Below are 25,774 nucleotides of genomic sequence, written 5' to 3' on the forward strand. Positions count from 1 at the left end.
GGGTGTTTGGCACTGCCCTTTTTCATACAAGTTTGGTACATTTTGCACCAAAACCATGTATGTGGTGCAGTATGGGCTCACTGTGCTCTGAACTTAGTGTGCCTTTGGTTGAAGCCGAATTATTGAGCAGTGAATAATCACTCTTTCTTTTGGTTTGCCTTCAACTTCTGGTCCATTGTTCAGTATTAAATTTTTAGTCGCATTCTACTTTCATCTAAATCTCAGAAGTGCCAGCATTTGGGATGATGTGCAGGAGGGAAGATACATGTGCTGTAATGAAGCGTGTGCCTCTTCTGTGACCTGCTGGCTCGTGCTCTTGGAGTGCCTTTTCTCTTTGGTTCCAGACAATGATTCTTTCTACCCTTCTGTAATTTCATCTTTTTTTGAGTAACAATATTAAAAGCAGCACTTCTAATATTTCATCTTCAGTCATAGTCTTTACACATTTGAAATATCTATAGGCTTTTGTATCTCACTTTGGTCAGATTTCATCAAAGGATACCATATTTTAGTGTTTTAGCACTGAACACTTCTAAGCTTGTATCTTAAGTCACTCTTGAGCATTAGGTCTTATTTTTAAAATGTCGTGACTGCAGAAATTTGCCTTCAGTTCGTTGCCTTCCTTTTCTCTGGTGCATCCATTCCTTGTTGGAGTTGTGGTCTTTACCATTCTTTCTGTACTGCTTGTCCAGTGATGCTGTCCTTTCTCCCCAGTGTGACATCCCCTGTTTGGGATGAGAACTGCTTCCTACAGCATCGTGCATGGTTAATATAATGCAGTGACTTCTTTAATTCCTTTTGCAGATTTTTTTTTTCCACACTGCTGATAACCATTTTTATGTGCTGCTACATCATTCAGGGGATTTTTTTCTGGTTCTATTTGTTTTCACTTTTTCTCACTGAGTCTTGTTTTCACTTAGCCTGTTTGTTTCTAATGTCTGCATTCTTGTGTTTAAGTCATCTCTTCAGCATTGAATTTACTGTTTAGGATAGACAAGTCATGGCTGTTTCTTGTCCATTCATGCCTGTCCCCAGAACACTGGATTTTTATAGTACAGTCCCTGTTCTGTTCTGGGACAAAGCAGGGAGGAGTGCAGCCCTGCTCCTCTCGGAACAGCTGCTAATTCAGAGGCTGTGTGCTCCTTGAAGGAAGGGGGAGGAGAAGATGAAAAGAAGGGGAAGCAAGAGATGTCAACTGAGGGGAGCAAAATCCAAGTATTTGTTCAGAAATGGAGCTCGCTTGTCTTGTGTATGTCAGGAGCAGTAGCTTTTCAAAACCTATTTAATCAGTTGCTTGCAGTAGTATGAACACACCCATGCTGAAAATCCAGTTTTGCATTTAAAGAAACTTGATAAAAGCAAGCAAACAAAAAAGAAAAAGGAGGATAATATAGTCTACAGAACATTAAATGTATGTGTTGTTTACAAGATATCTCTAGCCCAGCACAACTCTCAATGGACCAATGATAAGGTTCCAATCTTAGAGGCGGGGGAGCTGCAGTTTTAGCTCCCTGTTTTAGTGGCTATGTTACTCTGTCCAGGTTCACCCTGGGAATTGTGATGCCTTTCAGTTTTTCTTCTCCAAAACAGGAATAAAAGTCAGTGGTGTTTGTGGAGAAAGGCGTGTTTCAGAGGTAAAATGCTTCCATGCTATGGTAATGTGAACCACAGAAGACTCCAGCCAAGTCAGCAGCATCTGTCTCAAAGTGCCACTTGAACTTTGCAGGCCATTAGTCCGTGTCCTCAAGCACAGCAGTGGCACAGCTGACTTAGTTGGACTCTGTAGTCTGCATGTGAGAGCAAAGCCTTGTTTCAGGTGAGATGCAGAACATCTGAAATGGTAGGAGCCTTTAGGAGTCTGTAAGGCACAATTTTCAAGAGCAGATGTGTCTTACCTTGCTGGTCAAGTACAAAATAGAGTACTTGCATGGTTTTGGAAGACCTCTTGAAGTTTCTGTGGGGGTAGGATTTTTGGTAGGATCTGGTCATGCTGGGCAGTAGCAGGCTGTCAGAGGGTGCTCCATCTTGTTCTGTGTTGGGAGTTGGATATATGGGGCCATTCTAAAGTGAAAATAATTACTATGTCTATTTTTGAAAAATGGCAGTTACTGTCAATTGGTATTCAATTTAGACAAGAACTGCTACTGCTTCAGCATTTCTGAAAATCAGACACTAAATTACACCATCTTGCATTAAGAAATTTGTCAGACCTACAGAAAAGGACAAAACTCATGTTATCTCCTCTAGCACTGCCTGGCAAAATCAAGCTTTCTGACTCAAGGTGCTGGCTGAGTGATATTTCTTTCTGTTGTGGGGAGCTTGCAGATGGGCTTGGGGAGTATTGCTTTGATTTTGAGGTCACTGTGTCCAGGTCCTCGTGGCTCTCTTCCAGTGACATGTCAAGGTCCAGGGTTTGTAGTCACCTCACCATCACTAATCATCTGCTTTAGCTGCATTTATAGGATTTGTTTCACATTTTTTGGGCAATGCTTCTTTTTATTCCCCTTTTATTTTTCTAGGCTTGTTGTCATGGTATCTGGCACTTCCCATTCAGATATTAAAATTGAGTGAGTGGTGTCTGTATGTCTGGTTCATTTTCCCTCTCTTATCCTCTCCCCGAGGGAGAGTTTTACGTGGGATGTAGCACACTGTTTGCAAGGGCTTCCTTTGGGGGATTTTTTAATCACGTAGCAGCGTCTCTGTTGGGGAAGGCCTGGTGCAAAGGAGCCCCTTCCACTTGGGCTGGGGTTTATTAAATCCTGTGTGCACAGGGCTCCCTTGGGACCTCATTGTGTCTCCCCTCGAGCTCCCCAAAAAAGGTTTCACTCCTGCATGAATGAGCTTTCAGCTGAGTCTCTCTGGCATGAAGGCAGTGATAGGAATTTTCTCTGTGCAGGTACCTGATGGGGAGTGCCATTGCTGTTTGGGTATCAGGGCTCTGATGCCTTAGGAGGAGAGTTTGCTTGAGGGATCTTGTTCCATCTGAGGATCTTTGTCATTGTGTAGGCTTTGCAGGTGCTCTAGCTGTGGAACATGGAGGATTTTTCACAGAGGTTTGGGGTTAGCTTTACTTTATTTTTTTTGTGAAGCTATGGGCGTGTTTCTTAGGAGGGGATCTGTTACTGTTTGTCTGCAACATGGCTTTGCTCTCCAGTTGGATTTTAAGGATCTACAGAACTTGGATAGTGCTGGTGGCTGTTTTTAACCAAAGACAAATCATGCTTCTTAATTGTAGGTGCATTGTAGCATCTCACCATATCTGGGGCTCTAGATTGGATTGCATTTAAATACAGCTGACCTTTCCTAATGTATAGGGGTGGGATCTTCTCAAAAGAAATAAGGAGAATTCAAGTATAGTAATTTGATGGAAGGTTCTGAAACAAAGCTTGTACCCAGACACCTTCCTGCAAAAGACAAATGATTTATCCCTCATGCCTGCCTGTCTGTTTTTTGCTTTGAGAAAGATTGTGCATTTTTCCCTAAATTCTTACAAAAGTGAGTTAACAGAGGGAGAATGTTTTCCATTTCCAATGGAATGTTGTCCATTTCATGGACAATGTGTATTGAATGAATCCTAGTTTGTACGGACATAAGGAGTCTGTATTGTAAATAAGCTATAGACTAAATGGGTGCTGTGATAGAGCTGCACTAAGCACAGAACAAGTTACCCTTCATAGATGGGTTACAGTGAATTGTGACAGTGACAGTCTCAGCTTAATTGTTTGGTCCTAGGAGCACTGTGTGCAGAAGATGTTTCCCTTCTGGTTTGGTTCTCCTGAGACTGCAGTGTGCATTGCTGGGGTGACAGCAGGTGATTTTCCTTGGTAAAGAGATGGAGAATGAATGAGGCTGACATTACTGGTATAAAAAAACATCAGACAAGGAGCAGGTTTTGAACTGGGCTCATGATCAGATCTCATTTTCTCTTGATCTGAATTTTCTCTCTATAGCTTACCTCCTTTTTAAGGTGAACAGCTCTATTTGTTGGTGACTGTTGTGGAAACAACAAGAAAAAAAAAAAGAAAGTCATTTCACTTGACCCTCTTTGCACATTATAAATGTATCATCTCAAGGATATTTACGTAGCCTTCTCCAAAATCCTCTACTTCATACAGCGTTTTGTATGAGATGCAGTCATTCCTTTTCATCCCAGGAATGTGTTTAAAAGACTTCTGAATTGGTTTGAAGGCTCACAGGGTGGTGTTCTGAAATGGACCTGTCTGCTGGAGCAGGGACAGCCTTGAATGTCAGAATTCTCTTTGGTTTTCTCTTGTTTAAAAGACAGAAAACAATCTCCCTGCCATCTATCCATAGGTTCTATTTATTCCAAACATCTCAATCTTGAGAAACAGTGGGAAAAGTGGAGTAGTTACGTGCAGGTTTGCTTGAAGAGCCACAGGTGGACAGCAAGTTTCGCTTAGCTTTTGCCACAGAGAGAAGCTCACCCCGCGACCAGTTCCTTCCCTGAATTTCACCCAGGTTTGAACAGGCGCAAATGGACCTGGGGAGATGTGGAGAATTGGTGGTGGTGAGCATTATTTATCTTTGGGTCCCCAAGGCAGGGTGACTGAAGGCTGTTGCTGTCTGACTCGTGCCTGGCTGATGAGAGATGAGCTGTCAGACGCGCCCTACTTCCCAAGGGAGGGACAGTGCCGGCGCTCGCGGAACGCCTGTCTGCAGGGAGGGCAGCTTTAATTAGGTTTTACATTTGGGCAGGGCACAACAAAAACACAATTTGAGGCAGTTCAGATCACTGCTGTCCCATTCTGTACTTGTTCTCATGAGTGGCTGCTTATAGTGGGGACCATACTTCTTTAATTCCACAGTAATTTATTTCCAACTAAAAACGATGGTTTTAACCATTCTTTTATTTACTTGGTCACTGGTGGGCAATTAAAAGTTGTACTCATCTCTGAGTTGCTCTTAGAATAGTTTCTTGCAGTAGGAAGGCTTCAGACTTTCTGAGGATGTAGTTTGCTTCTGCTTTGCTTGTGGCAATGATTGTTCTTCATAGAACCAGCAGGAACAGTGTATTTGTAGAGCTTCAGAGTAGAAGAGATTATTGAGCACTTAACACATCCTGCCAAAGCGTTCTGTGGATTAATTTCTGCTTGAGCTAGAGCATAGCTTTCAGAAAAAAAAAAAATCAAGCCTTCAGAATTTCCTGTGGTAGAACTGACAAAATGGTTGGAAGGTACTTAAATTTGTGTTACCTTCCATGTCAAAAACACAGAGCAAATGGCTTCCACAGGAAAACAGCGTTTGCTGTATTGTTTCTAGTCTGGTTTCACTTGCCAAGCAGTGGGATTTGGGATACATAACTCTATGGGCAAACATTAGTAAGAAAACAAAAATTTGTACTCCAGGTGAATACTAATGTAGTCATGTTCAGGTTCAGCTTCATTCAAATTACTCACAACTTTTTGATCAGGTGGGAGATTTGACCCCCTTATCTCAACTGAAGGAGTCCTTGTGCTGAAGTCAATTCTCATGGCCCCATCACCAAGGCATCAGTGTCTTGCTCGGAGCACATGCACCAGGACTGGGCTCTTCCTCAGCAAAGCACAGGCACATCAGAAGCAGCAATTTTTCCTTCCTTGTCTGATTCTGTGACTTTTATGGCAAGAATGGTTTTAACTCTTGTGTCAATGGTGCAAGCTTGATGTAGCCTGTGTCAGTCTTTGATTTCAGCACTCCTAAAGCATGGCACAGTTAACTTGGTTTGGCAGGATGTAATCTTTGTGCTGTGCAAATGTGTGTATTTGTGGTTTACTGAGGAGCTTAAATTGCTTGTGATTTTCCTCTGTCCTCTTTGTACTTATCCTCTCCTCCTTCTTTCTGCAGTCAATTTTCTCAAGCAAGGAGTTTGGGTTTTTTCCACTTAGTGGTGGAAATAAACAATTTAGGGCCAAGATCTGTTTCCTGAGATAGATGCTTTCCTACAGGTCTTTCTCGTGATTTCCTGTTCAAAAGCCCCAGTAAGAGATCTGTTGGCTTCTTTAATCCGTTTAATGTGTGCCCTGTTAATTTTGTTTTAGTCAATTAATAAGCAGTACCAAATCAAGTCCTTTAGAGAAGACCAAGTATATCAATGTTGATTAAATGGCATTCTTAAAATTTATAGGTCAAACTTGTAATCTCATCAAGAAGGTTGTCAGTTCAGTTTGACAGAATCGATTTTCCATAGACTTAATTTGATTGACATTGATTTTATTACCCCCTCACTAATTCTTTATTATTGAAGTCCAGTATTGAATATTCTGTAAACTTGCCTTGCTCAGCATTAGACTGCTGGACCTGTAAGTACTTGGGCTGTCCAGTCCCCCCGTCTTTGAATTCCAGTACAAACATTTTTCCTCCAGGCTTCTGGAATTTCTTGATCACAAAAGAGAGCCATTAGCCCCTTTTTTTTTTTGGAGTCTGTTCTCTGCAAATAATCCAGATCATTTAATTTAAACATATATAACTTCAGGAGCTCCTGTTTAGCATTCACCTGGGTATATCTTCACATACCTCTTCAGGTGTACATAATGCCTCTTGTCTCTGTACTGTTACTATTAGTATCTCCTGGTAAGTCAGGATGAGTGTTAAGGGATCTTTTTTCAGTAACCTAAAAAAAAAAAAAAAGTATTTTGTTATTCCAACCTTTACTAGAGGGGTTTTATGCCTTTTTAAAATCTGTTTTCTATGGTATTTCTGTTCTAACTTAGAGGGATTTTTCTATGGGTTTTCCCTTTACTTCTTAGCATAATTATGGAATTGGCCAATGTAGACTGGCTTACAGTGGAAGTAAAGGAAGGTGGAGGTCTTTGACACTGCCTTTTTCACTGTTGCAGGTTTTTGGTTGTATGGGTAAAAATGATACAGGGTGAATTGATTTTGTTTTTTTTCCTATATTCTTTCTCATGACTTGTCTTAAGCACAATTTTCAGCTCTGAAATGGAACTTCCTGAAATGCAAAACATGTACATTTCCAGTTTGGGTTTGGCTTTGCCTGTTTTGGTTTTTTTTTAAGACTGTCAAGTCCTCGATAACTTCTAACCCTGTTACTGCTCATTTTCAGACCTATTCCTTACCAGATTCTGGGAGGTCCAGTATCCATTTTCTCCTGCTAGAGAAAACATTCGGAAAGAGCAGTGGGAATAGCAAGATAACAAGGTGTTGTTTTAGGATCATCTAGAAATATCTCTTGCCTGACCTACTGAATCACAGCATGTGATGAACTATTGGATTCCAAATCACAGAAAATATTTACTATTTACGGTGCTGTTCCTGGGAAGTGTAGCATGGGAATGAACTACAGTGTCTGTGTGGGATCCCACTGAGAGGTCCAGCTGCTTGCTTTGTGCTGCCAGATTGTGTCCAAAGAAGTGTTACCCTTTTGGAGAACATGCAGGAAGAGCACATGATGAAGAAAATAGGGAAGTTCATACTGTTTACTGTATTTTGGAAGAAATCCTTTCCTTTCTTCACCTGTTACAGTTTTTTAGTTCTTTCATATCTGGAGTCTGTTTTGTGTGACATAAGGTACATTGCTCTTGAGAGGGATTTGAAACTCATGTTTTTAGCTGCATGTATAAATTTTTTTGGCTTCTTAACTGTAAATGTTTAGCACAGTAAAACTTTATGATGTTTTCCACAGTCATCATAAAGCTTTTCACAGACAAAAAACTAATCTGAGTTTGTCTTTTCAATTTTTTGAGACTGAGGGTTTGTGTCAGTTTTTAAACACATGATAATATTTAGGCAAGATTGTTAAAAATACAAAGTAACCAAACAAAATAGACCCTTGAAGTGGAAAGCTCTTAATGGGACGTATTTTTTTCCTTCAGCTTTGCTGGTACAGTGAGGTCTGTGCCAGGACACAGCAGAAGGAATTTGCTGATGGAAACAACTGCACCAAGCTTTCAATGGGCTGTGAAGGGTGTGGAGTTTGAGGTTTTAAGATAAAAGGGGTATTCATTGACTTAACAGAAATTCAGTGCTCAAAATTCTGAGCGTTCACCCTTTTTTGTGAGCGTACAGTACAGCTAATATAGCAATCAGTGGGATGAGTTCATAACCAAATGCTTCTGAGTAACAGCCTGCTATCCTGGTACAAATTTCATATATTTCTTGATGTCCAGGAGTAAATACACTGACAAGAAGAAATCTTGTTTCTGACCTGTTATTTGAAAGAAAAATGGTATGACAGTGTAATAGTTCTCATTAAGCCAGGTTCTGCAGTCCTGCATGCAGACAAGACTAACTTTATTTGTTTTGGTATGTTATCCTTCACCTGGAGAAAATATATTTATCCATTGCCACTTGGTAGTGAGAATGAGAGATGATATCTAAATAACTTGAATGTTACTGGGGGACTCAAAGCAAAATGTTGTGTAATTGTGATCTCATTATTTTCTTGTATTGCCATTTATTTCCCTTTCCTACTGCTAGTGCTGTCTGTGGGTTTGCTGTCCATGGTCTCTCTTGTGTGAGTACTTGCAGAAGTGAGAATATTTCTATGGGAGATTGTTGAAAAGCAGTGTATATACATTGCAGAGGTTGGTCAGTCCATGTGCCCTGAGAAGAGCAGTGGCTGGACATGGAAGCCCAGGATCAGACATTGGCCATAAATCCCAGTCTCACACCAGCTACTCCTGCTCTCTGTGTACCTTTGAAGCCCAGAGGTGATTAATAGGGAAAGGATACAAACACAGGTTATCCATCTCTGATCCTTGAGTCTCCTTCCCCCCATAAAAACATGTGTTTCCTAGGGAATGGCTTTCCTCTCCCTGGGATTGTTTAGGATTAAATGTATCAAAGATTTGATGTATTCAGAGGTGCAGGGATTGGGGCTGTATAAAATACCTCAGGTAGGCAAGCAGAAGAAGGCATGGCAGGGAAAGTATCTTTACAGTATTTTTGCTCTAGGCTTTGTGCTCAGCCAGACTTCAGGTCATTCTTGGTTAATGTCATGTAACTTGGGTAAGAATATTTTTGTTGAGATTAGTTCAGCTCTCCAGGAAGACAAGAGTATGTTTTTATACTTTTTTTCTGAGGTTGAATTGATGGGACGGAATTGCTCCTTGGCTGTACTGTATGTTAAAACAGCCATTTCTTCTCCTTCGCCTGCAAGTGGGCATTTCAGGCATGAACTGCAGTGTTTCCATGGATTTTTAGTCTTCCATTGCATAGTTAGCAGCTTTTAGGGCTTTGATCTGATTTCGTAAGACAGAAGCGCTCCCTGTATTTGTGTTACAGCAAACGCTGTATTTTTGGTGGCGTCTGACTTTGAGAAACACACAGATGCTTTTTTGTAGTCCAGGAGACAAAGAAACAAAGCTTTGTGCTGGGAGGCAGGATCTGTGCCTCCAGGGGACATCAAGGCACTTGGTGTGCAGCTGCCTTCCCAAGCTCCCCTTCCTCCTGGTGAGCAGGAGCTGGGTCGCTGCTTGCTGCTCCCGTGGCTAGAAACCTCCACAAATGCTGCTCCTCTCCTGGGGAGGCATTTTCACATGTTTCCTTTCTCACTGCCTGTGAGCAGCAGCATTTTGATCACATCAGTGCTGAGGGACAGGTGGTTTTTTGGCATGCTGTGCCCCAGATACACAGAAGGGTGTATGAGAGGGAGCCTGACAGGATGGTTCACCTGCCTGCTTGGGCTTGCTGATTCTTGAAACGTGGTTATCTGTGTGTGTTTCTGAGTTCATGTGCCTTAAAAATAAAACAACAAAAACAAAAAACAAAAACAAAACAAAAAAAAAAACCACAAAAACAAAAAAAAACCCCTGTGTTTTCCAAACATGCAAAATAAGTTCAGTAGGATGCTGGAAGGAAGGGATCTGGAAGCGGCTGTCTGTCACGTTGCATTAATAGAATTGGTGCTGCAAAGCTGCTGCTTGGGAATTGGGAAGAGATCCCTGTGGATCAGGTTCTCCCAGCCCTGTGCAGCCCCACAGCCCCGTGTGTGTGTGATCCCTGCAGTGCCCACGCACGGCCTCTCCGGCCCCGTGCCACTTAGCCCAGGTATTACCCGGGTCTGTTCTGCTGCAAACACACACACACACACACACGGGTCTGGCTGGGCAGGCAGGAGCTGCTGAAAGGCTTCTGGCTGCTGCAGTGGCCTCCTGCCGTCCCGTGCACAGCAGCAGTTGTTGCACTGTTTGGGTTTGCTGTCATCTCCAATGCTCCGAGGGGAGCTCTAATGTGGTCCCTCGCCCGGCTGCAATTTGGGCTGTCCCTTCTCCTATTTACTGGCTGCTCACTGAGCAGTGAAAAGAGGTGTAAAGGTGGTTTTCTGTTCCTCAGCTCCTTTGAGGTTAGTGTAAAAATGCAGTTTCCTAGTTTTGTGGTTTAAATACTTCAAGATTTGTTTATAAACAGCAGCAAAATTATATGTCCGTGTTTATTTAATTTTAAGAGGTGGCCTTGTTACTGGCAGGTCAGCCAGTTATATTTATTAGGAGCTCAGCACAAAACTATTACACAGTTCTGTTGCTGTCAAGCCTCATAGATGCTATGCAGTAAACTCCTGGGGAAGGCAGGGTGAGGAGTTGCTGCTTCTTGTTCTCACAGAAGGATCTTCAGAGCAACAGTTTAAATTTAATGATGGCTCCCCCTGTATTAAGGAGATAAAGAAATGGTGAAAAACAGCATAGAGACTCTAAGGGAAAGCAGGGATGAAATGAACAGTGTAAGAATATTGTGCTTCCACTCTTGAAAGCTGTTCCTGTGCTGAAAAATATTGAGTCCTTTTTTCTTTATTTTTTGTGTTTCAACAGGGCAGAGTTTAGGGTATGGATTCGTTAACTACATTGATCCAAAGGATGCAGAGAAAGCCATTAACACTTTAAATGGACTCAGACTCCAGACCAAAACCATAAAGGTAAGACAATATAAAATGCCTTTTGCTCAGTTCAGGAATGGGAGAAAGTAGTTGGAACTGTTTCTGGCAATTTCGTCACTATTTTCTTCTCCATTGTAAGGGGGTTAACGAGCTCCTCCTTGGAACAATGAGCAGACATGCAGAAGATGAAATCTCTCTTCTCTGAAATTGCTGCTATTGTTAAAGAGAGGGGAAAGTAACAGGAAGCTCTTTAAAGCATGACAGTGAGGCTTAAATGTAGAATAGAACAGCCAGAGTGATACCATTATCCATAAACAGGTGAAGTACCTGATGATGTATTCAGAACTTATATGTTTCCTTATGTTTTCATGGGAAATACTTTGTCACTGAGTTCTCCTTTAGTGACACTCCTGTCATTACCAGGTGTTGAAAGTATGTTTCTCACAAGTTAGAATATGTCATTCTCAAAAAAAAAAATTTTCTGAATTTCCACATCCTTAATTTGATTTATTTTTTTTTAAAGCTGGAGGCTTCCCACCGAAATCTCTTATTTCATTGTTTGTAATAGACCATTAGTTATTCAATGACCTTCTTAAGTGGTCTCACAAGAAAAGCAAGCTTCTACACTGTCACCATTTTTGCTGCATGGCTGATAAAGCTGTTCTGGAACAGCTTACAGAAGATTTCCACATCCCAAATTCTGACAAATAATACAGCTTAAGGGATGTGAATCAAAAAATTGAACAGGAGCAAACAGCAGATAAGATGCAAATTATCTGAAACTGCTTTGATCGTTTTTTGGAATGCTGGCTTTTGATTTGCACCATTTTCTTAATTTTTCTTCTGTAGTTAATTTGTATTTCAAAGCTAAAAGTGTTAATATAAAAATGGAATTTTTACTGTACTGAATGTTGGTACAAGTCATGTCAGTGATGTTGTATCTTGCAAAAAAAGATACAATGTAATGTAGCCAATACTGTGGGTTTTGGGAATCTGGCTAAAGATTGTGGTTTGGACAAAGTGGTGTTCCCTGAAGCAAAAATATTTATTGGATTCTGGTGTATTTCTGAGGATTGTTTCAAGCAAGTTTTTCCCCTGATGTTTGATCAGTGAGGAGTAGAAGTGCTGAGCTGAGGGTTATGAAAGTGGTGGAGCAGCTGATGGATTTCATAGGCAAGGCTGCTTCCAAACCTCCCTCAGACCATCCAGATCCCATCCCACAGACAGGCATGTGGGCCATGCATCAAAATGCTCACAGCATGGTTTTGTGGAGCTAATGGAAACACTTACAGGAATATGTAAGGCAAGGCAGCAAAATCTACCATCTTATCAACTGCTGCAGGTGGAAATGCAGGCTTGGACTCAGCAGTTTCCACTTAGAGTGAAAAGTTGCTCTCCAAATTGCTTTTAAAGGCACATTATGGGGGGAAAAAATATTTTGAAAATGCTTATTAAGAATTCAGTAGAACTTGAAAAATCTAGATCAGTTTTTCATGCAGCACATGTATATTTTGAACATTATTCAGCCGTAGGAAAGAGCTGCGTTTCTTGTCCCTAAGTACCTCTGCTGCTTTGCCTCTGTTTTTCTTTTTTGTGAACCAGAGCAATGCTATTACATTCATAATATTTCAAGGTTACAGGAAACTCATGCAGTAAAAGGCCTCCAGAAACTGGAACCCAAACCAATTATTGTTATACATTTCACATGCAAAATTAAACTATTATGCTTTTTTATCATCTGTAGTAAGACTTTTGTTATCTGGGAACATCCTGTGTAAAATCTTATTCATGGTACTTTTTTTAAATTCAGTATAAGTTTTAGAAATTCAGTGGTTTGTTTTGGGGTTTGCATGTTTATTGATAGCTTGTAAACTAGCATCGAATAAAAGGACATGGGGGGCTCTTGAAAGCTGTTAAAATTTAATAATAAGCAAAGAGATTGATCTAATCTACATGCATAGGAGCTGTGTAAGTTCTTCTATGGCTGGGAGGAAGCATAGGGTTTGGGATTTTTTTTTAAATAAATTTGGGTTTATGCAGTTGCCTAAAACGAACCCAAGGGAGCCTTCTATCCCAACAGCCAAAGTTTTGGCCCCAGGGACATCCAGTCAGTAGTTTCCAACCCAGCTTTTCATTGCAGAATAACATGTGATTGCCTTACCTTTACCCCCTTGGCTTTTTTATATTTTTAGTTATGTTTTACTTCTGGAAATCCTGATAAATTAGGCCTGCATTCCCTAGTACTGCGCAGTGGGGATGGAGCTTTCCCAGTGTTCACACTGAGGGATAAATCAGGTGTATTCTGTGCTACCAGTGGCATTTGTGTTGCTGGAGAGATGTCTGGTTTCCAAAGGGTTTCAAGGTGATGAGGAGCAGAACTCAGCACTGCTGAACCTCCTCACTGCCCATTGCTCCCACATGCTGCTTTCCAGCATCTCACTGTCCTTCTTTGTAAGGCTGAAGTATTTAAACTTGTGAAAATACTATATTTAATTATCAGACCCAATTACTTTAGCTACAGATGCCCTTTACAGTTACTAAAAATGCACCATGGGTGCATTAAAAAAATCTCTCTCAAGAGAACATCTAGAAATGAATTCGGTAGCACATAGTTTTGCAGGCTAAAAAATATTTAGTAGAACAACATTGAGCTGGAAAAGTACTGAAGATTACTTTGTTCTGCTTTCTTCATGAATGTGGCTGGGGTTTTTTTTCAGAATCAATCTGTAAATATCCTATTGATGGATGGGCTGAACCTTGGCTCCTGTCCATGTATGTTGGGTAGCTGCAGTCCTCCAGGTGGAATTTCTCTGGCTGCCTTTTGGAAGCTGTTTTGATGGAAAGCAAGTTGAAATGAGTAATCTGTGAAAGCCTTTTCCAGTGGCAAATTACTTCTACTTGCCAAGGTCACTGTGGTCCTGCTGGCTTTGTCCCATCTGTCTCGTGGGCTCTGCTGTTCCTTGCACCTAGACTGAGCATGAGGTGGCTCTGGGGAGTTGTATTTGCACTCTTTTTTTGACCCCACAAGGCTTAATTCCTGTTTAAAAATAATATATGTACTTTATGCATGTGGCCCGAGATGCTGTCCTTTTCACTTCTGTAACATTTTTTGGCAGCTTAATGTTCTCTCTCTCCTGATGCCTTGCAAAACAGCCATGCAGTCACAGGAGGAACTGGCTTAATAGCAGGATCAGCAGAACAGCCAGGCACAGTCGGCTCTGATGTGTGGACTAAAATAACTGGAGAAATGTTCTTTTTATTCTGTCATTGTTATGATAAATAATCCCTTTTCACTCTAGCAGCTAAAATATTTATGTGCATTTTATTTAAGTCAATGATGCCCTTTCAAGTCAAAGTTGAGAGGTGACGATTTACAGAATATCTGTTGGGGAAAAGCATTGGAGGGAGTTGTGTTTGGTGGTAATAGGTTATACACGTTTTGTTCTTCCTCAGCTGATCATAGTGCATATTTTATTTACGTGATTTCATAGCAGCATCTTCTTGTGAGAGAGAAAAGCTTCACTTTATTTTTACAGCTAAAGCTTGACATGATTCTGCAAAACAGTTTAGAGTGAGGGAAGAGACAGTGTGTGTTGAAATAAATATATGTTCCAGAAATTGAATCTATTTTTAGAAATTAAATTTGCCCATCCATAAAAGCATATGAAAGGTCACTGCTGCTGTTGAAGATTGCCTGGCAATTCAGTTGCATCAAATATCAGAAGGAAAATAAGATGTGTGATGCTTGGGGTACAGATTGTTTAAACTGCTGCTTTGCCCTGAAAAAGGACAACGCCTGAAAGATGCGAGGGAAGTGTTTTACAATTTACTTGGGGATTCAGGTGACCTGGCCTTGTTGGAACAAGGGCAGAACAGTTTTGAAAGGAAGTTTGAAATCTAAAAAGAGCCAGTGACCCCCTGAAGTGCAGTCTTGTGCACCCCTCTCTTCCTTTTTCTCTGTTGCCTGAGAAATAGGTTTGCTTCTTCCTTCCCTCACAGGAGCAGGCACATGCTGTGACACTGCTGGAGCAAAGGGAGATGTCCCCAGAGAGGGGAGAAGGAATCTGGGTTCTCTGAGCCCTTGATAAGCTCCAGTTTTAAAATCCATCATATCTATCCGATGGTAAAATACCAAATGGATAAGATGATTCCTCTGTACTCAGAGACTTTTTCTAGTTTTAATTTGCAGTTAAATGTAATAAATAGCATGAAATTCTGTATTTCTGCTTTATTCTCCTGTTTTGATCAATAGGTCTGGATGGTCCTAGCTTAAAATACAGCAAAAAAGGCTGTGGGAGAAAGTAATGCTGCTTTTTCTGAAAATAAAGTAGTAACATTACTGCTGAAAGATCTTCCTATTTATCTTGGTTTCTGTGGCATTTTTCAAAATGCCAGCTATTTCCACAAAACTCAGGCTCTAAATCTGTCCATGTTAATTCTTGTAATTGTCCACAAAACTACAAGCCATCCTGTCACTGTAGGGTAACCAAATAACAGCAGCCTCAGACTTCTCTGTCCTACAAAGTCATTTGTCAAAAAGATTGCCTTCCAGCCGTGCTGCGCGGAGGAGGAGGAGGGATTGCAGCAGGGAGGGCTGAGGAGGAGCCTGCATCTCCTGCACCCCATCCGAGACTCCTGGGGAGCTGTGGGGGAGCTCAGCACAATTTGGGTGGCAGCCAGAAAGTGCTGGGTCGCTGACGGTGATGGTAGCAGAGCTCTGGTGTTGGGTGCCCTTGGTGCAATGCTCAGCCTAAACCTGGTGTTTTCCAACCGTGTTTTTCCGCAGCCTCCCCAGGGCCACCGAGCCTGCTGGGCGCTGCCTGCAGCCTCCTATCCCTCTGAAGAAATGGGATGTGCAAGGCTGGGTGGTAAGGAGAGGGTGTACAGAAAGATCAGGGCAAGGCACAGGAGGAGCTTGGATGCTCTGCAAGGAGGAAGAGATGGAAGGTTGGGATGTTGGAAGGTGCTGGGAGTAGCTGAGGTTGTTGGACTGCAGCAAGGAGGGATTTGCATTTTTGAGTGTCTTTGTGTGCATTGAGCCCCCTTTTTTCCCCCTTTTCTGAAAATTCACATTACAGGCACAAACTGCAGATTTGGGATGTAGCTGTTGTATAGCTCCATCTAAAATTAACTGCTGTTCTCTTTTATGGTAGCTCACAGTTAGTCAAAGAGGGGTCATTTGCTGTGGCTGCTGCTCCCCAAGACAAAATCTTGGACCAGAAACTTGAAAGATGCTGCAAACCTGGAAAGCCTCTACTAAAGAGGCTCCTGTTTTGCTCTTTAGGAGCCTCTGTCAGTGGTGTAACCCTTTGGACTTTGTAGTGCTTGTTAACAAACCTTCCCCCACACTTTGTGCCTGCAGTGATACTGGTGCTCAGAGGACCTTTCAGTGCTGCATTTGAAGATCCAGCTTTGGTTCTGCTGCTTCCAGCAGGCACCAGAGAGTCTCTGCCTCTTAATTTCATGCATCTTCGCTTAATCGGGATTTTTCTTTTTACTGCCTCAGTTTTGCCAGTGAGTCCTTTTCACTCCACCGAGCCTGAGCAATTATTTCTCTTAGCCTTACTCTTGATACAGCCAGGAGTGTTCCTAGGTTATTATCTATGGATGTCTTTCCTGAAATGATGGGATAGACCATTGTACCTGCAATTATAATTAATCTCTGTAAAATGGCATTGAATCGCTCAACAGTAAAGTGCATCGTCACTCCCCTCCATCCTCCAGCCAAGGGCTTAGTGAGGAGAAAGGACAGAGCAGTGCAAGCATCAGATGTTAAAGTATTGCACATCCTGGTCTTCAGCATCTGGACCAGAGGGCTTTTGTGTTTGCTTGTTCTGACAAAGCACAGAACTTTCACAGGAGGGTGTCTCAAATCTGCCTTTGCACAAAATTAGGACACAGTTGAGGGTCTGGAAGTGGTTGTGAGGAAACGTCTCTTTCTGCCATAGCCCGTTCACTGATGCTAAGATGATTTTACTTCTAGTTCTGGATGTGCATTAAACAAGTGAGACTGTGCTTTATTTATGTGTGAGGCTTTTGAGTTGGTTGTGCTAAAGCTCTTCCAGTTTGTACTAGTGGGACAAGGGGCAGCAAGTGAGGGAAGGGTTGTCCCCATTTTAAACTGGACTTCAGGCAGAAAAAAGCCAAGTGACTCACCCCAAAAATCACACAAGAAATCCTGTGTCTTGAAGAGTCACAAAACGACAAAGCAGTCACAAAAGGACATAGCAAAGTCTCTGTATTAAGGTCACCAAGGAGTCTGGTATTTTTGAATGTTACACAAACGTTCTGAAAGCTGCCCAGGGAGTCACTTAACACTGACTGCCCCTTAGCTGCTTGTGGCTGAGAGGTGCCCTGGGTGGATGCCTTGGTGGTCCTTGGGTGCCTGTGCTGCACCCTGATTCAAGGCTCCTGCATGGTTTCCCGTTCTCCAGGTGAGGAATGGTAGATGCAGAGGAGCAAGGCACATCTCAGAGAAGGTTGGCATCTGCAGAATTAGCTGCTTGGTTGCTGCTCAGGTGTGTCCAGGGCAGGGTGGCTGCGCTGGCAGAGCAAATCATTCAGAAAAGATGCAGTTCCTCTTCAGAGCAGAGCAGAGTTAAATTTTACAAGGGGGCTCCTAGAAATGGACTTGGAGATGTTTGAGAGGTCCAGGATTAGCACAGGAGTTGAAGGCTTCTCTTACAGGGAGCAGCAGCAAAGTGGTTAAGTGGCACTGTTCAAATGGCTGCTGTTGCTTGTTCCAGAAGATAAACGGGATGCGTTCATGCCTTTGGGTGCCTTTGCTGTGGGCTCTGGCTTGGGAAGGCCAGACAGCTTCAATTTATGTTCTGAAGAGTCTCGAGTTTAGTAATTCTTCAAAAAGTTTTCTATATGGGAAAGCAGGTAGGAAATCAATAGGGAAGATAATTACTTGGAGATATTTTCTCTGCACTTGAAGAAAAATGTGCTTTGCCATGGAAGATATGAAATGCTGTACCTTCTGATGCTGCAGTGGTGTTGGGAAACAGTGGTGCAGCCTCTGGAGATCGCTGTTTATTATGAAGAGAAGCCCTTACACAGATGAGAAATGTCCTATTAAATGTTTTTCATAGTTATTATAAATGTATTTATAGAAACTAACATCTGAGGCCAGCAAGCCATTAAATGAATTCTACAATATTTTATTCTCTTCCTTGCAAATTTGACCGCAGAACTCCTGAATGATCTTCTGCAGTGAAATCCAACACCGTGGTTCGACCTTCAACCGTTGTACGAGCGGACATATATTTTAATGCTGAGAAATGCCTGGGTCAAACAGTAGCTTGGTGTTCTCTAGCTCATTATTTGGAATCCTAGCCACCACAAGGAATTCATACTCTTTTCTGTTTCAACGCTCTGTTTCATTACAGGGTGGTAACACTGCCGTGAGCAAAGGAAGGGGAAAAAAAAATCATTTTTGAGTGTGAATATAAAGAATTAATGCAGCGTCCTCACGCAGCGCTTTGCGGTTTGCAGGGATAAAATGGGAGCTGGTTTCTGCTCCCATTTTAACTCACACAGCATAAGGAGCTTCTGGTGTGATGGAGGGTCAGGGTGGGCGATTTCTTCCTTTGATAGCTCACACACGGGAAGACATCCCGTCCTCAGCACTAACTGAATAATAGCTTGAAAGCAGAATGGCACACTCTAACCGATCGATTTGTCATTGGCTGACCTCAGAGGGAAGATGAAAAAGATTCAAAAGCAGATAAATAATTGACATTACTAGCCTTGAGTCCATTCAGCTCCGCAACCTTTTCTCCTTGATATTAAAGACGGCTGAGTTGCTTTTGGCAGCTTCTTTCTTTGGCTCAGGCTCCCCTGCAGCCTGAATGTTTGATTGCAGGAGGAAATAAAAACTAGACCTGAGCAGCAATAGGTGCTCACATGTGCTGTGAGTGGAGGGTTGGGAGTGTGAGCAGCCTCTCCTTCCTCTGCCTGCCTGCAAGGCCCAGGAGAGCAGAGAGCCTTCTGTAAGTAGAAGTGTATATATATATAAAATGTCAGGCACTCATTGCTCTGGGAAGTAGTGTTTTTTGCATATCCCAATACTTTTCATCTTCCCTGTAACGTGGCATTTGGTTAATGAATGTGCCAGAGTGAGAAACCCAAAGGAAACCCCTGGCTGTTTGCCCAGGAACTTTTATTCATTTTGCTGTTCTCAGTTTTGAGGAATAGGTAAGATCCCTACCCTCACTCCAGAGAGGCTCTTAAATGTTTTTTAAGCTGTTATTTCTAAAGTAGGTTAAACTGTAGATGCCTGAGCTCTCACAGTGCCCTCTGAAGGTGAGGCATTTGCAGTGGGGAGGGAGAATCTGCTTTTCCAAATGCTCTAGCTCCAAACCAAGCTGTAGGTAAAAGCACCATGTGATTGTCCCTGGTATCCCCAGGGTCTGGATTGAGCCCTGTTACATAAAAGCCAAGCTGTGCCATCCATGTGTGTTTTGGTCCTGGGTCCATCAGAGAGATGTTCAGGACCAGCAGGGAAGTGATGGAAATGTTGCACCCCATCGGCACAAAATGACACCAAATGTGACGCAAAATATTTTCTACCCCAATATCCTCCTTCCTTTCAGCACCTGAAGGTTTCTGCTCTTCTCATGTCTGCTTTGTGCTGTGTGCCTGAGCTTGCCTCCATTGATGCAAATGTTTTCTCTAACCTCTATTTCATATTTCTTTCCCTGAATTTTCCACCTCCTCTCCCCAACCTTCTCTGTAAATGTTAGATTTAAAAGGTTATGGACAAACATGTAAGTTACAAAGAAATTGCCAAAAACCTTAAAATCTAGCATCTTTAGACTTTGTCTGCTATTATGCAGAGAAGATTGTGGAAGCAAATATTAGTCATTAACATAATTTTCTGTGTTGAGTCAACATCTATTTTTAGGTGTGGAGCACATAAAGACAACTCTTTGACACATAAAACACATAGACATGCATTTGACATCCTCTCTGTTCAGGCTGAGGCTCAGGGAAAAGGGAATACAATTGCTGAATGTATTGTATTCGTGATGGGAACCCCCCCCACTTCCTTCCTAGACACATTTTAAGACATAATGCAGGAGAGTGCTGATCTGTTTATATTGAAATAAATCAAAATGAAGTGCAGAATATTCAGCTTGGTTTCCAGTGCTTTTTCAGATGTGCTGCAAAGTAATTCATGATCTGTGCTGAAAATTTGCCATTAGGCTTTATCCAGGAAGTGTTTTTATTATGTTAAATGTGTTTATTCTAAATGTATATATTATTTTAAAAGTGCAGAAGGCTTTTTATGCACCTATTATAATTATAAATCTGATTCATAGGTAGAAGAGCAGTTAAGAGGCTTGAATTAGTAATTTTCCAACAGCACACATGCAGAGCCACAGCTAGATTTTCTTGTTTGCTCGGTCATAATATTTTATGGTCTGATTCTGGGATTTATAATGCAAGGGAACTTCTCGTGATAAATTGCAGATCCGACAATGAGTGTCAGTCTACAGCTCCCTGAGCAGATGTTCATTTAGTCTAATTTCACCAGTACTTTACTGTTCATCCAGAACAGATCTTGCCAGCTCAGGATGCAAACACAAAGAGAGAGAGCACAAAAGATCGCTCTGCAAATAACCTGATCTGTTTCAGACACTTGGAGGGGGAAAAGAAAAACATGCGGGAACTTGAGCGTGCGGGGCTGGCTACGGCAAATCACCCGCACACCCACGGCCGCGGGGGGGATTCACTGAGCCGCGCGTGGGAAGGTGCACATCAATCCACCCCTGAACAATGGGCTTTTATCACTGCACTTCAGAACCCTTGCGTCTGTTTTAAGGTCTCTGCAGCTCTTCCTTTGTTCCTCCAGCCTTTCCTGGCTCTGCTGGTTTGGCAGAACGGGTCCTGTCTGAACTGCAGGGTTGTGTCTTGTGAAAGAAGAGAACATGATGTGTCCAAAATGCCCAGGGTGGCTGTAGCTCACTAACACTCCTCTCTTTTCTCTCCGTAGGTGTCGTATGCCCGTCCAAGTTCGGCCTCCATCCGGGATGCCAACTTGTATGTCAGCGGCCTTCCCAAAACCATGACCCAGAAAGAATTAGAGCAGTTATTCTCACAATATGGGCGCATCATCACCTCACGGATTCTGGTTGATCAAGTCACAGGTTAAAAGAAAACTTTTCTTGATAAGTGCATGGTTTTTCTTTTGGAAGTGGCAAAATTGCAAATGTCTGCACCTGGGTTTTTTTGACTTGTAGTGTAAAATGCAGTGCCTGTTTCCTTATAAATATAACTAGAGGTATAACTGCTGCCTCTTTAATGAGGAACTATCAAAATACAGAATATTGTTTACTTAAATTCGTTGGGATTGGGAAGAGGATTTTTCTTTACAGGACTTTCCTTAATTTGCAAACCACCTATTGTGAGAAGTTGAACCCAATGTTCAGTTTGTTCGTTGCAAAAATGAGGCTGTTCCTACGAATATTCATCTCTTCACATGTTTTTACTTCCCAGGGGTTTCTCGAGGTGTGGGATTTATCCGTTTTGATAAGAGAATAGAGGCAGAAGAAGCCATAAAGGGACTAAATGGCCAGAAGCCTAGTGGTGCTACAGAACCAATTACTGTGAAGTTTGCCAATAACCCCAGCCAGAAAACAAGCCAGGCACTCCTTTCACAGCTGTATCAGTCTCCCAACAGACGCTACCCTGGACCACTTCACCACCAGGCTCAGAGATTCAGGTAATTACCTGGAAAAGAACTGAGGTTCCACCAGCGACAACAATGTGGGGCAGGTGCTGTGCAGGAAAATATGCTTTAGTTGCGTAGGCTGACCTGATTTTGTTTGTAAAATTAAATATTCTTTCCTGGAGAATGAGGAGGAAAATCTGCTGACAGCAGTAGTCATGTTGTATTTACTAAAACAGCTGAAGTACTGTACAATCAGATCTCATGAAGGCTCACAGAAAAAGGGAGGACAGAATAGAGTTACTCTGGTAATCAAATGAGCAGTGACTGTCCTGTTCTTTCTCTCTTTTTGGGTAATGCTTTTATTTTCTGCTGTATTACTACAGTTTTGATGCAGCTTAGACTTTGATGTTAATGACAGTGGATTGGTAGCAGGAAAAAAGCTGAGTCTGTCCCAGTCAGCAGGAGTATCATTAAATTTATTAGCCTGAGATATCTGCTCTTAGTATAAAGAGCCCTTGTATTAGTCTTTGGTGTGAGGCTTCAGATGCTTTTGGGGATGTTTTATGCTTTGCATTCTGAATATACTGTTTCCATCTGATGCATAAGGCAGAGTTAGCAGTATGTGATGTTCCTATTACTTTCATACTTGATAGTTCTCAGGCAGCCCAGCTTTCAAATAAAAAAGTCTGCCTTCAAGAAAGAAAACTTGGACATATTTGCATAACTGAGTTGCACACTGGCTTTAGAGAATTATCCAGAAGTAATTTTAGTTTGTCAGTGATGGAAAGTGCTAATGAATTAAAGATCATAAAAAGTCAGTCATTGGATACATTAAATTTACACTTGTTTTTGTGTCTTTGGCATGCAGCTGTGTCCATTGAGGTTATCACTGAATCATTCCATGGACAGAAGGACTTTATTGTGCTGCCATGGAAAGCAGATGATTAAATTCTACAAAATTTGGTGGTCAATTTAGATTGACATGTCATGAAGGATTAATGCTAAATATATATAATAAAATTGGGAGAATGTATTATACTAAAGCAGATTATCAAAGATTATCAAGAATTTTTCCAGTTCCAGCAGTTTTGGACTTAATATTTTATTTTTAAATTAACTGTAAATATAAGGTGAGCAGTTAAATTACCAAAAAAAGTTGAGTTATTAAAAAAAAAATACAAATCCTAAGTGCATCTTTTAAAACCAACCTATAAAGGTTAAGCTTTTCTCTAGACTGTAGACAAGTTTAAAAAAGGCTTTTAAATGCTCTGGTGGAAATTTAAGCACAACCTCAGACTTAACAAAGCAGGCCGGGAGTTGTTAGGCTCCTTAGATGTGTGGGAAACTTGTTGAACGTTTCTTCTTTGAAAATGGAACACTATTAATAATAGTTCCATTGAGCGATCTTGCCATCTGTGAGACATTAACCCAAAGACCCTCCTTCTCTTTTCAGGCTGGACAATTTGCTTAATATGGCCTATGGCGTAAAGAGGTAATTAGAATTCCACAGATTGCCAGATGTCCGTGTTGGCACAGATTGGTGCTACAATTTATTTTTTTTTAATTCACTAACTTTATTTTTTTTATCCCTTCTTTTCTTCCACCAGCATGTCAAATTCTTTTTAAGTTTGGACTTCAGTTGGTTTTGTTACTTTAAAGGCCTCACGCACAAGTTCTGTGGGGTTTTTCAACCTTTTTTTATTTACAGGTGGGCTTCTCAAATGGTTTAGGTGCCACAGCTACAAGCATTGAAATTGCAGTTGCTCTGCTAAGTGGTGCTTTTTGCAGAATCAAAACTATTAACTTGAGTTTTTAACAAATCTCTGATCTGATAATAGAAAATTTAAGTCAAAAATCAGAATTAGGCTGCTGTGGTCTCTCACAGTTAGGACCACATCATAAGTTTGACTTGAAAATACAGCTGTGTGCACCTCAATCAGCCCAAAGTTTCTTTTGTTACAGGTTTAATACTTTGAATTTTTTTTTTTTCAGTCCTTGAAATTTATTTTTTGTTTGTTTAAAATAGCTGTGTGTTTGTATGTGCACGCATGTGTGAAAGCTCAGCTGATCTGTCAACATTTCTGCTGTTCCATGAGTATGTTTGGTAGCTAAAATGAGATGATGTGGTGTTAGTGTTTCTTTTAATGGCAACATCAGCATAAGCGATCCTTGCAGCAAAACAAAGGTGTAGTCTTATTCCTGATGTTGCCCTAAAATGTCCAGATTAAGATGAGAAAATCTGAAATGGTCTACTCACCACACTTGAAAACCATTTGAGCTTTTGTTTGAAGCTCATCCTCTAAAAAGGTATGGTAAGTATATCTTTACAGTAGCTAGTAGCAGACAGTAAGGTGGGGTTTAACCCCTCAGTAACTCAGTGCAGCTCTGAACTCTTGAGTACTCCAAAGAGCCAAGTCAAACCAGAGCTTCTCCCCAGCAGCAGTGCTGGTGTTCCTGGGCACGTTGGCTGTGTTGGGGTATCCTGAGTGGTGATGGGGATGTGGTCAGTCAGAACCCCCTGATTTTACCACACTGCCCTTCCCCTGTGCTCTCCCACCTTATTTGTTCCATGATATCTCGTCAGAAACGATGGAAACTCTTCCAGCTGATTGTCTGTCCAGGTGCAGGTCAGTGTCAGAAGGATGGGTTTGTTCTGGGAGACTTCCCTGGGATTTTGCTGGAATTGGGCTGGCGTGTGGTGCAGGATAGGCTCAGCCTGAGCAGAGGAAAAGAGCAATTACCTGCCTTTATAGGTTATACATCTGCTTTCTCAACATTGTCTGCAGCGTTACTCCAAAAACACAGCAGTGCTCAAAGTCATTTTGCAGGCATCTTAAATTAGTTCTTATCTCCTCTCAGCAAACCTTGGCAATTGTACCTGCACTAGCAAAACCTGAATTTATAGGTGCAGGGTGACAAAAAATACCACACTGATAATTTCTGAAGCTGCTTCAGAAACAGGAGATTGGCTCTCCCTGTGCTAACTGTGTGGTACTGATGGAAAATGAGACATGCTGATGTGGAAAAAAGGTTTTATTGAGGCTAATTTCAGATCACTTGCTAGAAGCAAAGCTCCTTATGCGATAGGTGATCTTGTATTTGTGTCAATACACTTGCACCAGTTTCGTGCATGTTTTGTTGGATTTACAGCAGCTGCTGTGCTCATGGCACATAAATAGTTGAAAGCTGCATAGCTCCTAAAGGTTTCCAGGGAAAAGCTGCTCTCCAGTGAACTGTAGGAAGCTTTAACCCTTTGCATCAGGGAAGCACTTCTTTAGAATGCAAAGCCTTATAATGCATTGTGACACGCACGGCTTTGCATTGTACGGGTTTTATTTCATCCTTACTTAGAGCATGGTGTGTCCCTCAGTGTTGTATTTCACATTAAATTTAAACATTCCAGAAAGGCAGTGTTTGCTGGCTTGTGTATATTGCTGGCACAGTCAGCACTGGCCAGTGATTGGGCTTGAAGTCCCATCTTGCAGATTTTGAAATGAGCTGAAGCTGTTGCATTGTACAAGCCCTGGCTGTGCCTTATTTCCAATCCTTATTTCCACCTACAGTGGAAGGAGCAGTAGAAATTGGCCTTGTCCAGCCTTTCTGTGCTGAACTGTTCTGATAATGTCACTGGTTTCACTGTGCGGGAGAGAAACTAAAATGTGTCGAGATAAGGATTTGCAAAAGTGAAGTTGAGTTGGAAAATTGCCATGGATTTTTAATAAACTGTCTGCAAACCTTCCTGAGGATCTGATGCTGTGAGCATTTGTGAACTGCTCATTTACAGCACAGCTACACCCCAGTGATGATCCTCAGCTTAAGATGTATATTCCAAGTGTCTTCTTTTTCCCTGAATATACATAAAAAGTGCCGTCAGGCGTCAACAGAACAGTGAGCAACCATCAAGTGTGTAGTTTCCTTTATGGTTATTTAATATACACTGCATAATACTGTGCAGATTGCGAAACGTGGAAATTATTACAAGTGTAAAAAGTTTTGGAGAGCACAAGAACTCGCTCAGCAACAGAGTATCTCCCTCTGCTCCCTCAATCATCGCTCAGAAAATCCTGAGGAATTATTATTCCATTCTGGTATTGAAACTCATCATATTGAAGGTACACGTGAAACTGGATTTTTAAGACGTTTCCTCTGTGCAGTTGTTATTTTAAAACGTATCCCAAAGTGTAGCTTCAGAAAGCATGTCAATTTTTTTTCCACACTGATGAAAGGAAAATTATGTTGATCCTGAGGGCTGATACTGCTTAACA

At 41.6% G+C, this 25,774-nt stretch overlaps 1 protein-coding gene across 9 annotated transcripts in view; it reads left to right on the plus strand.

Moving 5' to 3' along the window:
- ELAVL4 (ELAV like RNA binding protein 4) overlaps positions 1–25,774 on the plus strand; it is a 64,907-nt gene that overhangs the window by 34,253 nt on the left and 4,880 nt on the right. For all 9 annotated transcript variants that reach the window (XM_063166080.1, XM_063166078.1, XM_063166087.1 and 6 more), the window contains 4 exons: positions 10,767–10,870; positions 20,832–20,985; positions 21,335–21,560; positions 22,963–23,001. In XM_063166080.1, the coding sequence (XP_063022150.1) occupies positions 10,767–10,870; positions 20,832–20,985; positions 21,335–21,560; positions 22,963–23,001 (523 nt within the window). The remainder of the gene's footprint in view (positions 1–10,766; positions 10,871–20,831; positions 20,986–21,334; positions 21,561–22,962; positions 23,002–25,774) is intronic.

This window comes from Melospiza melodia, chromosome 11 (assembly GCF_035770615.1).
Source record: "Melospiza melodia melodia isolate bMelMel2 chromosome 11, bMelMel2.pri, whole genome shotgun sequence".
Classification (NCBI taxonomy): domain Eukaryota; kingdom Metazoa; phylum Chordata; class Aves; order Passeriformes; family Passerellidae; genus Melospiza; species Melospiza melodia.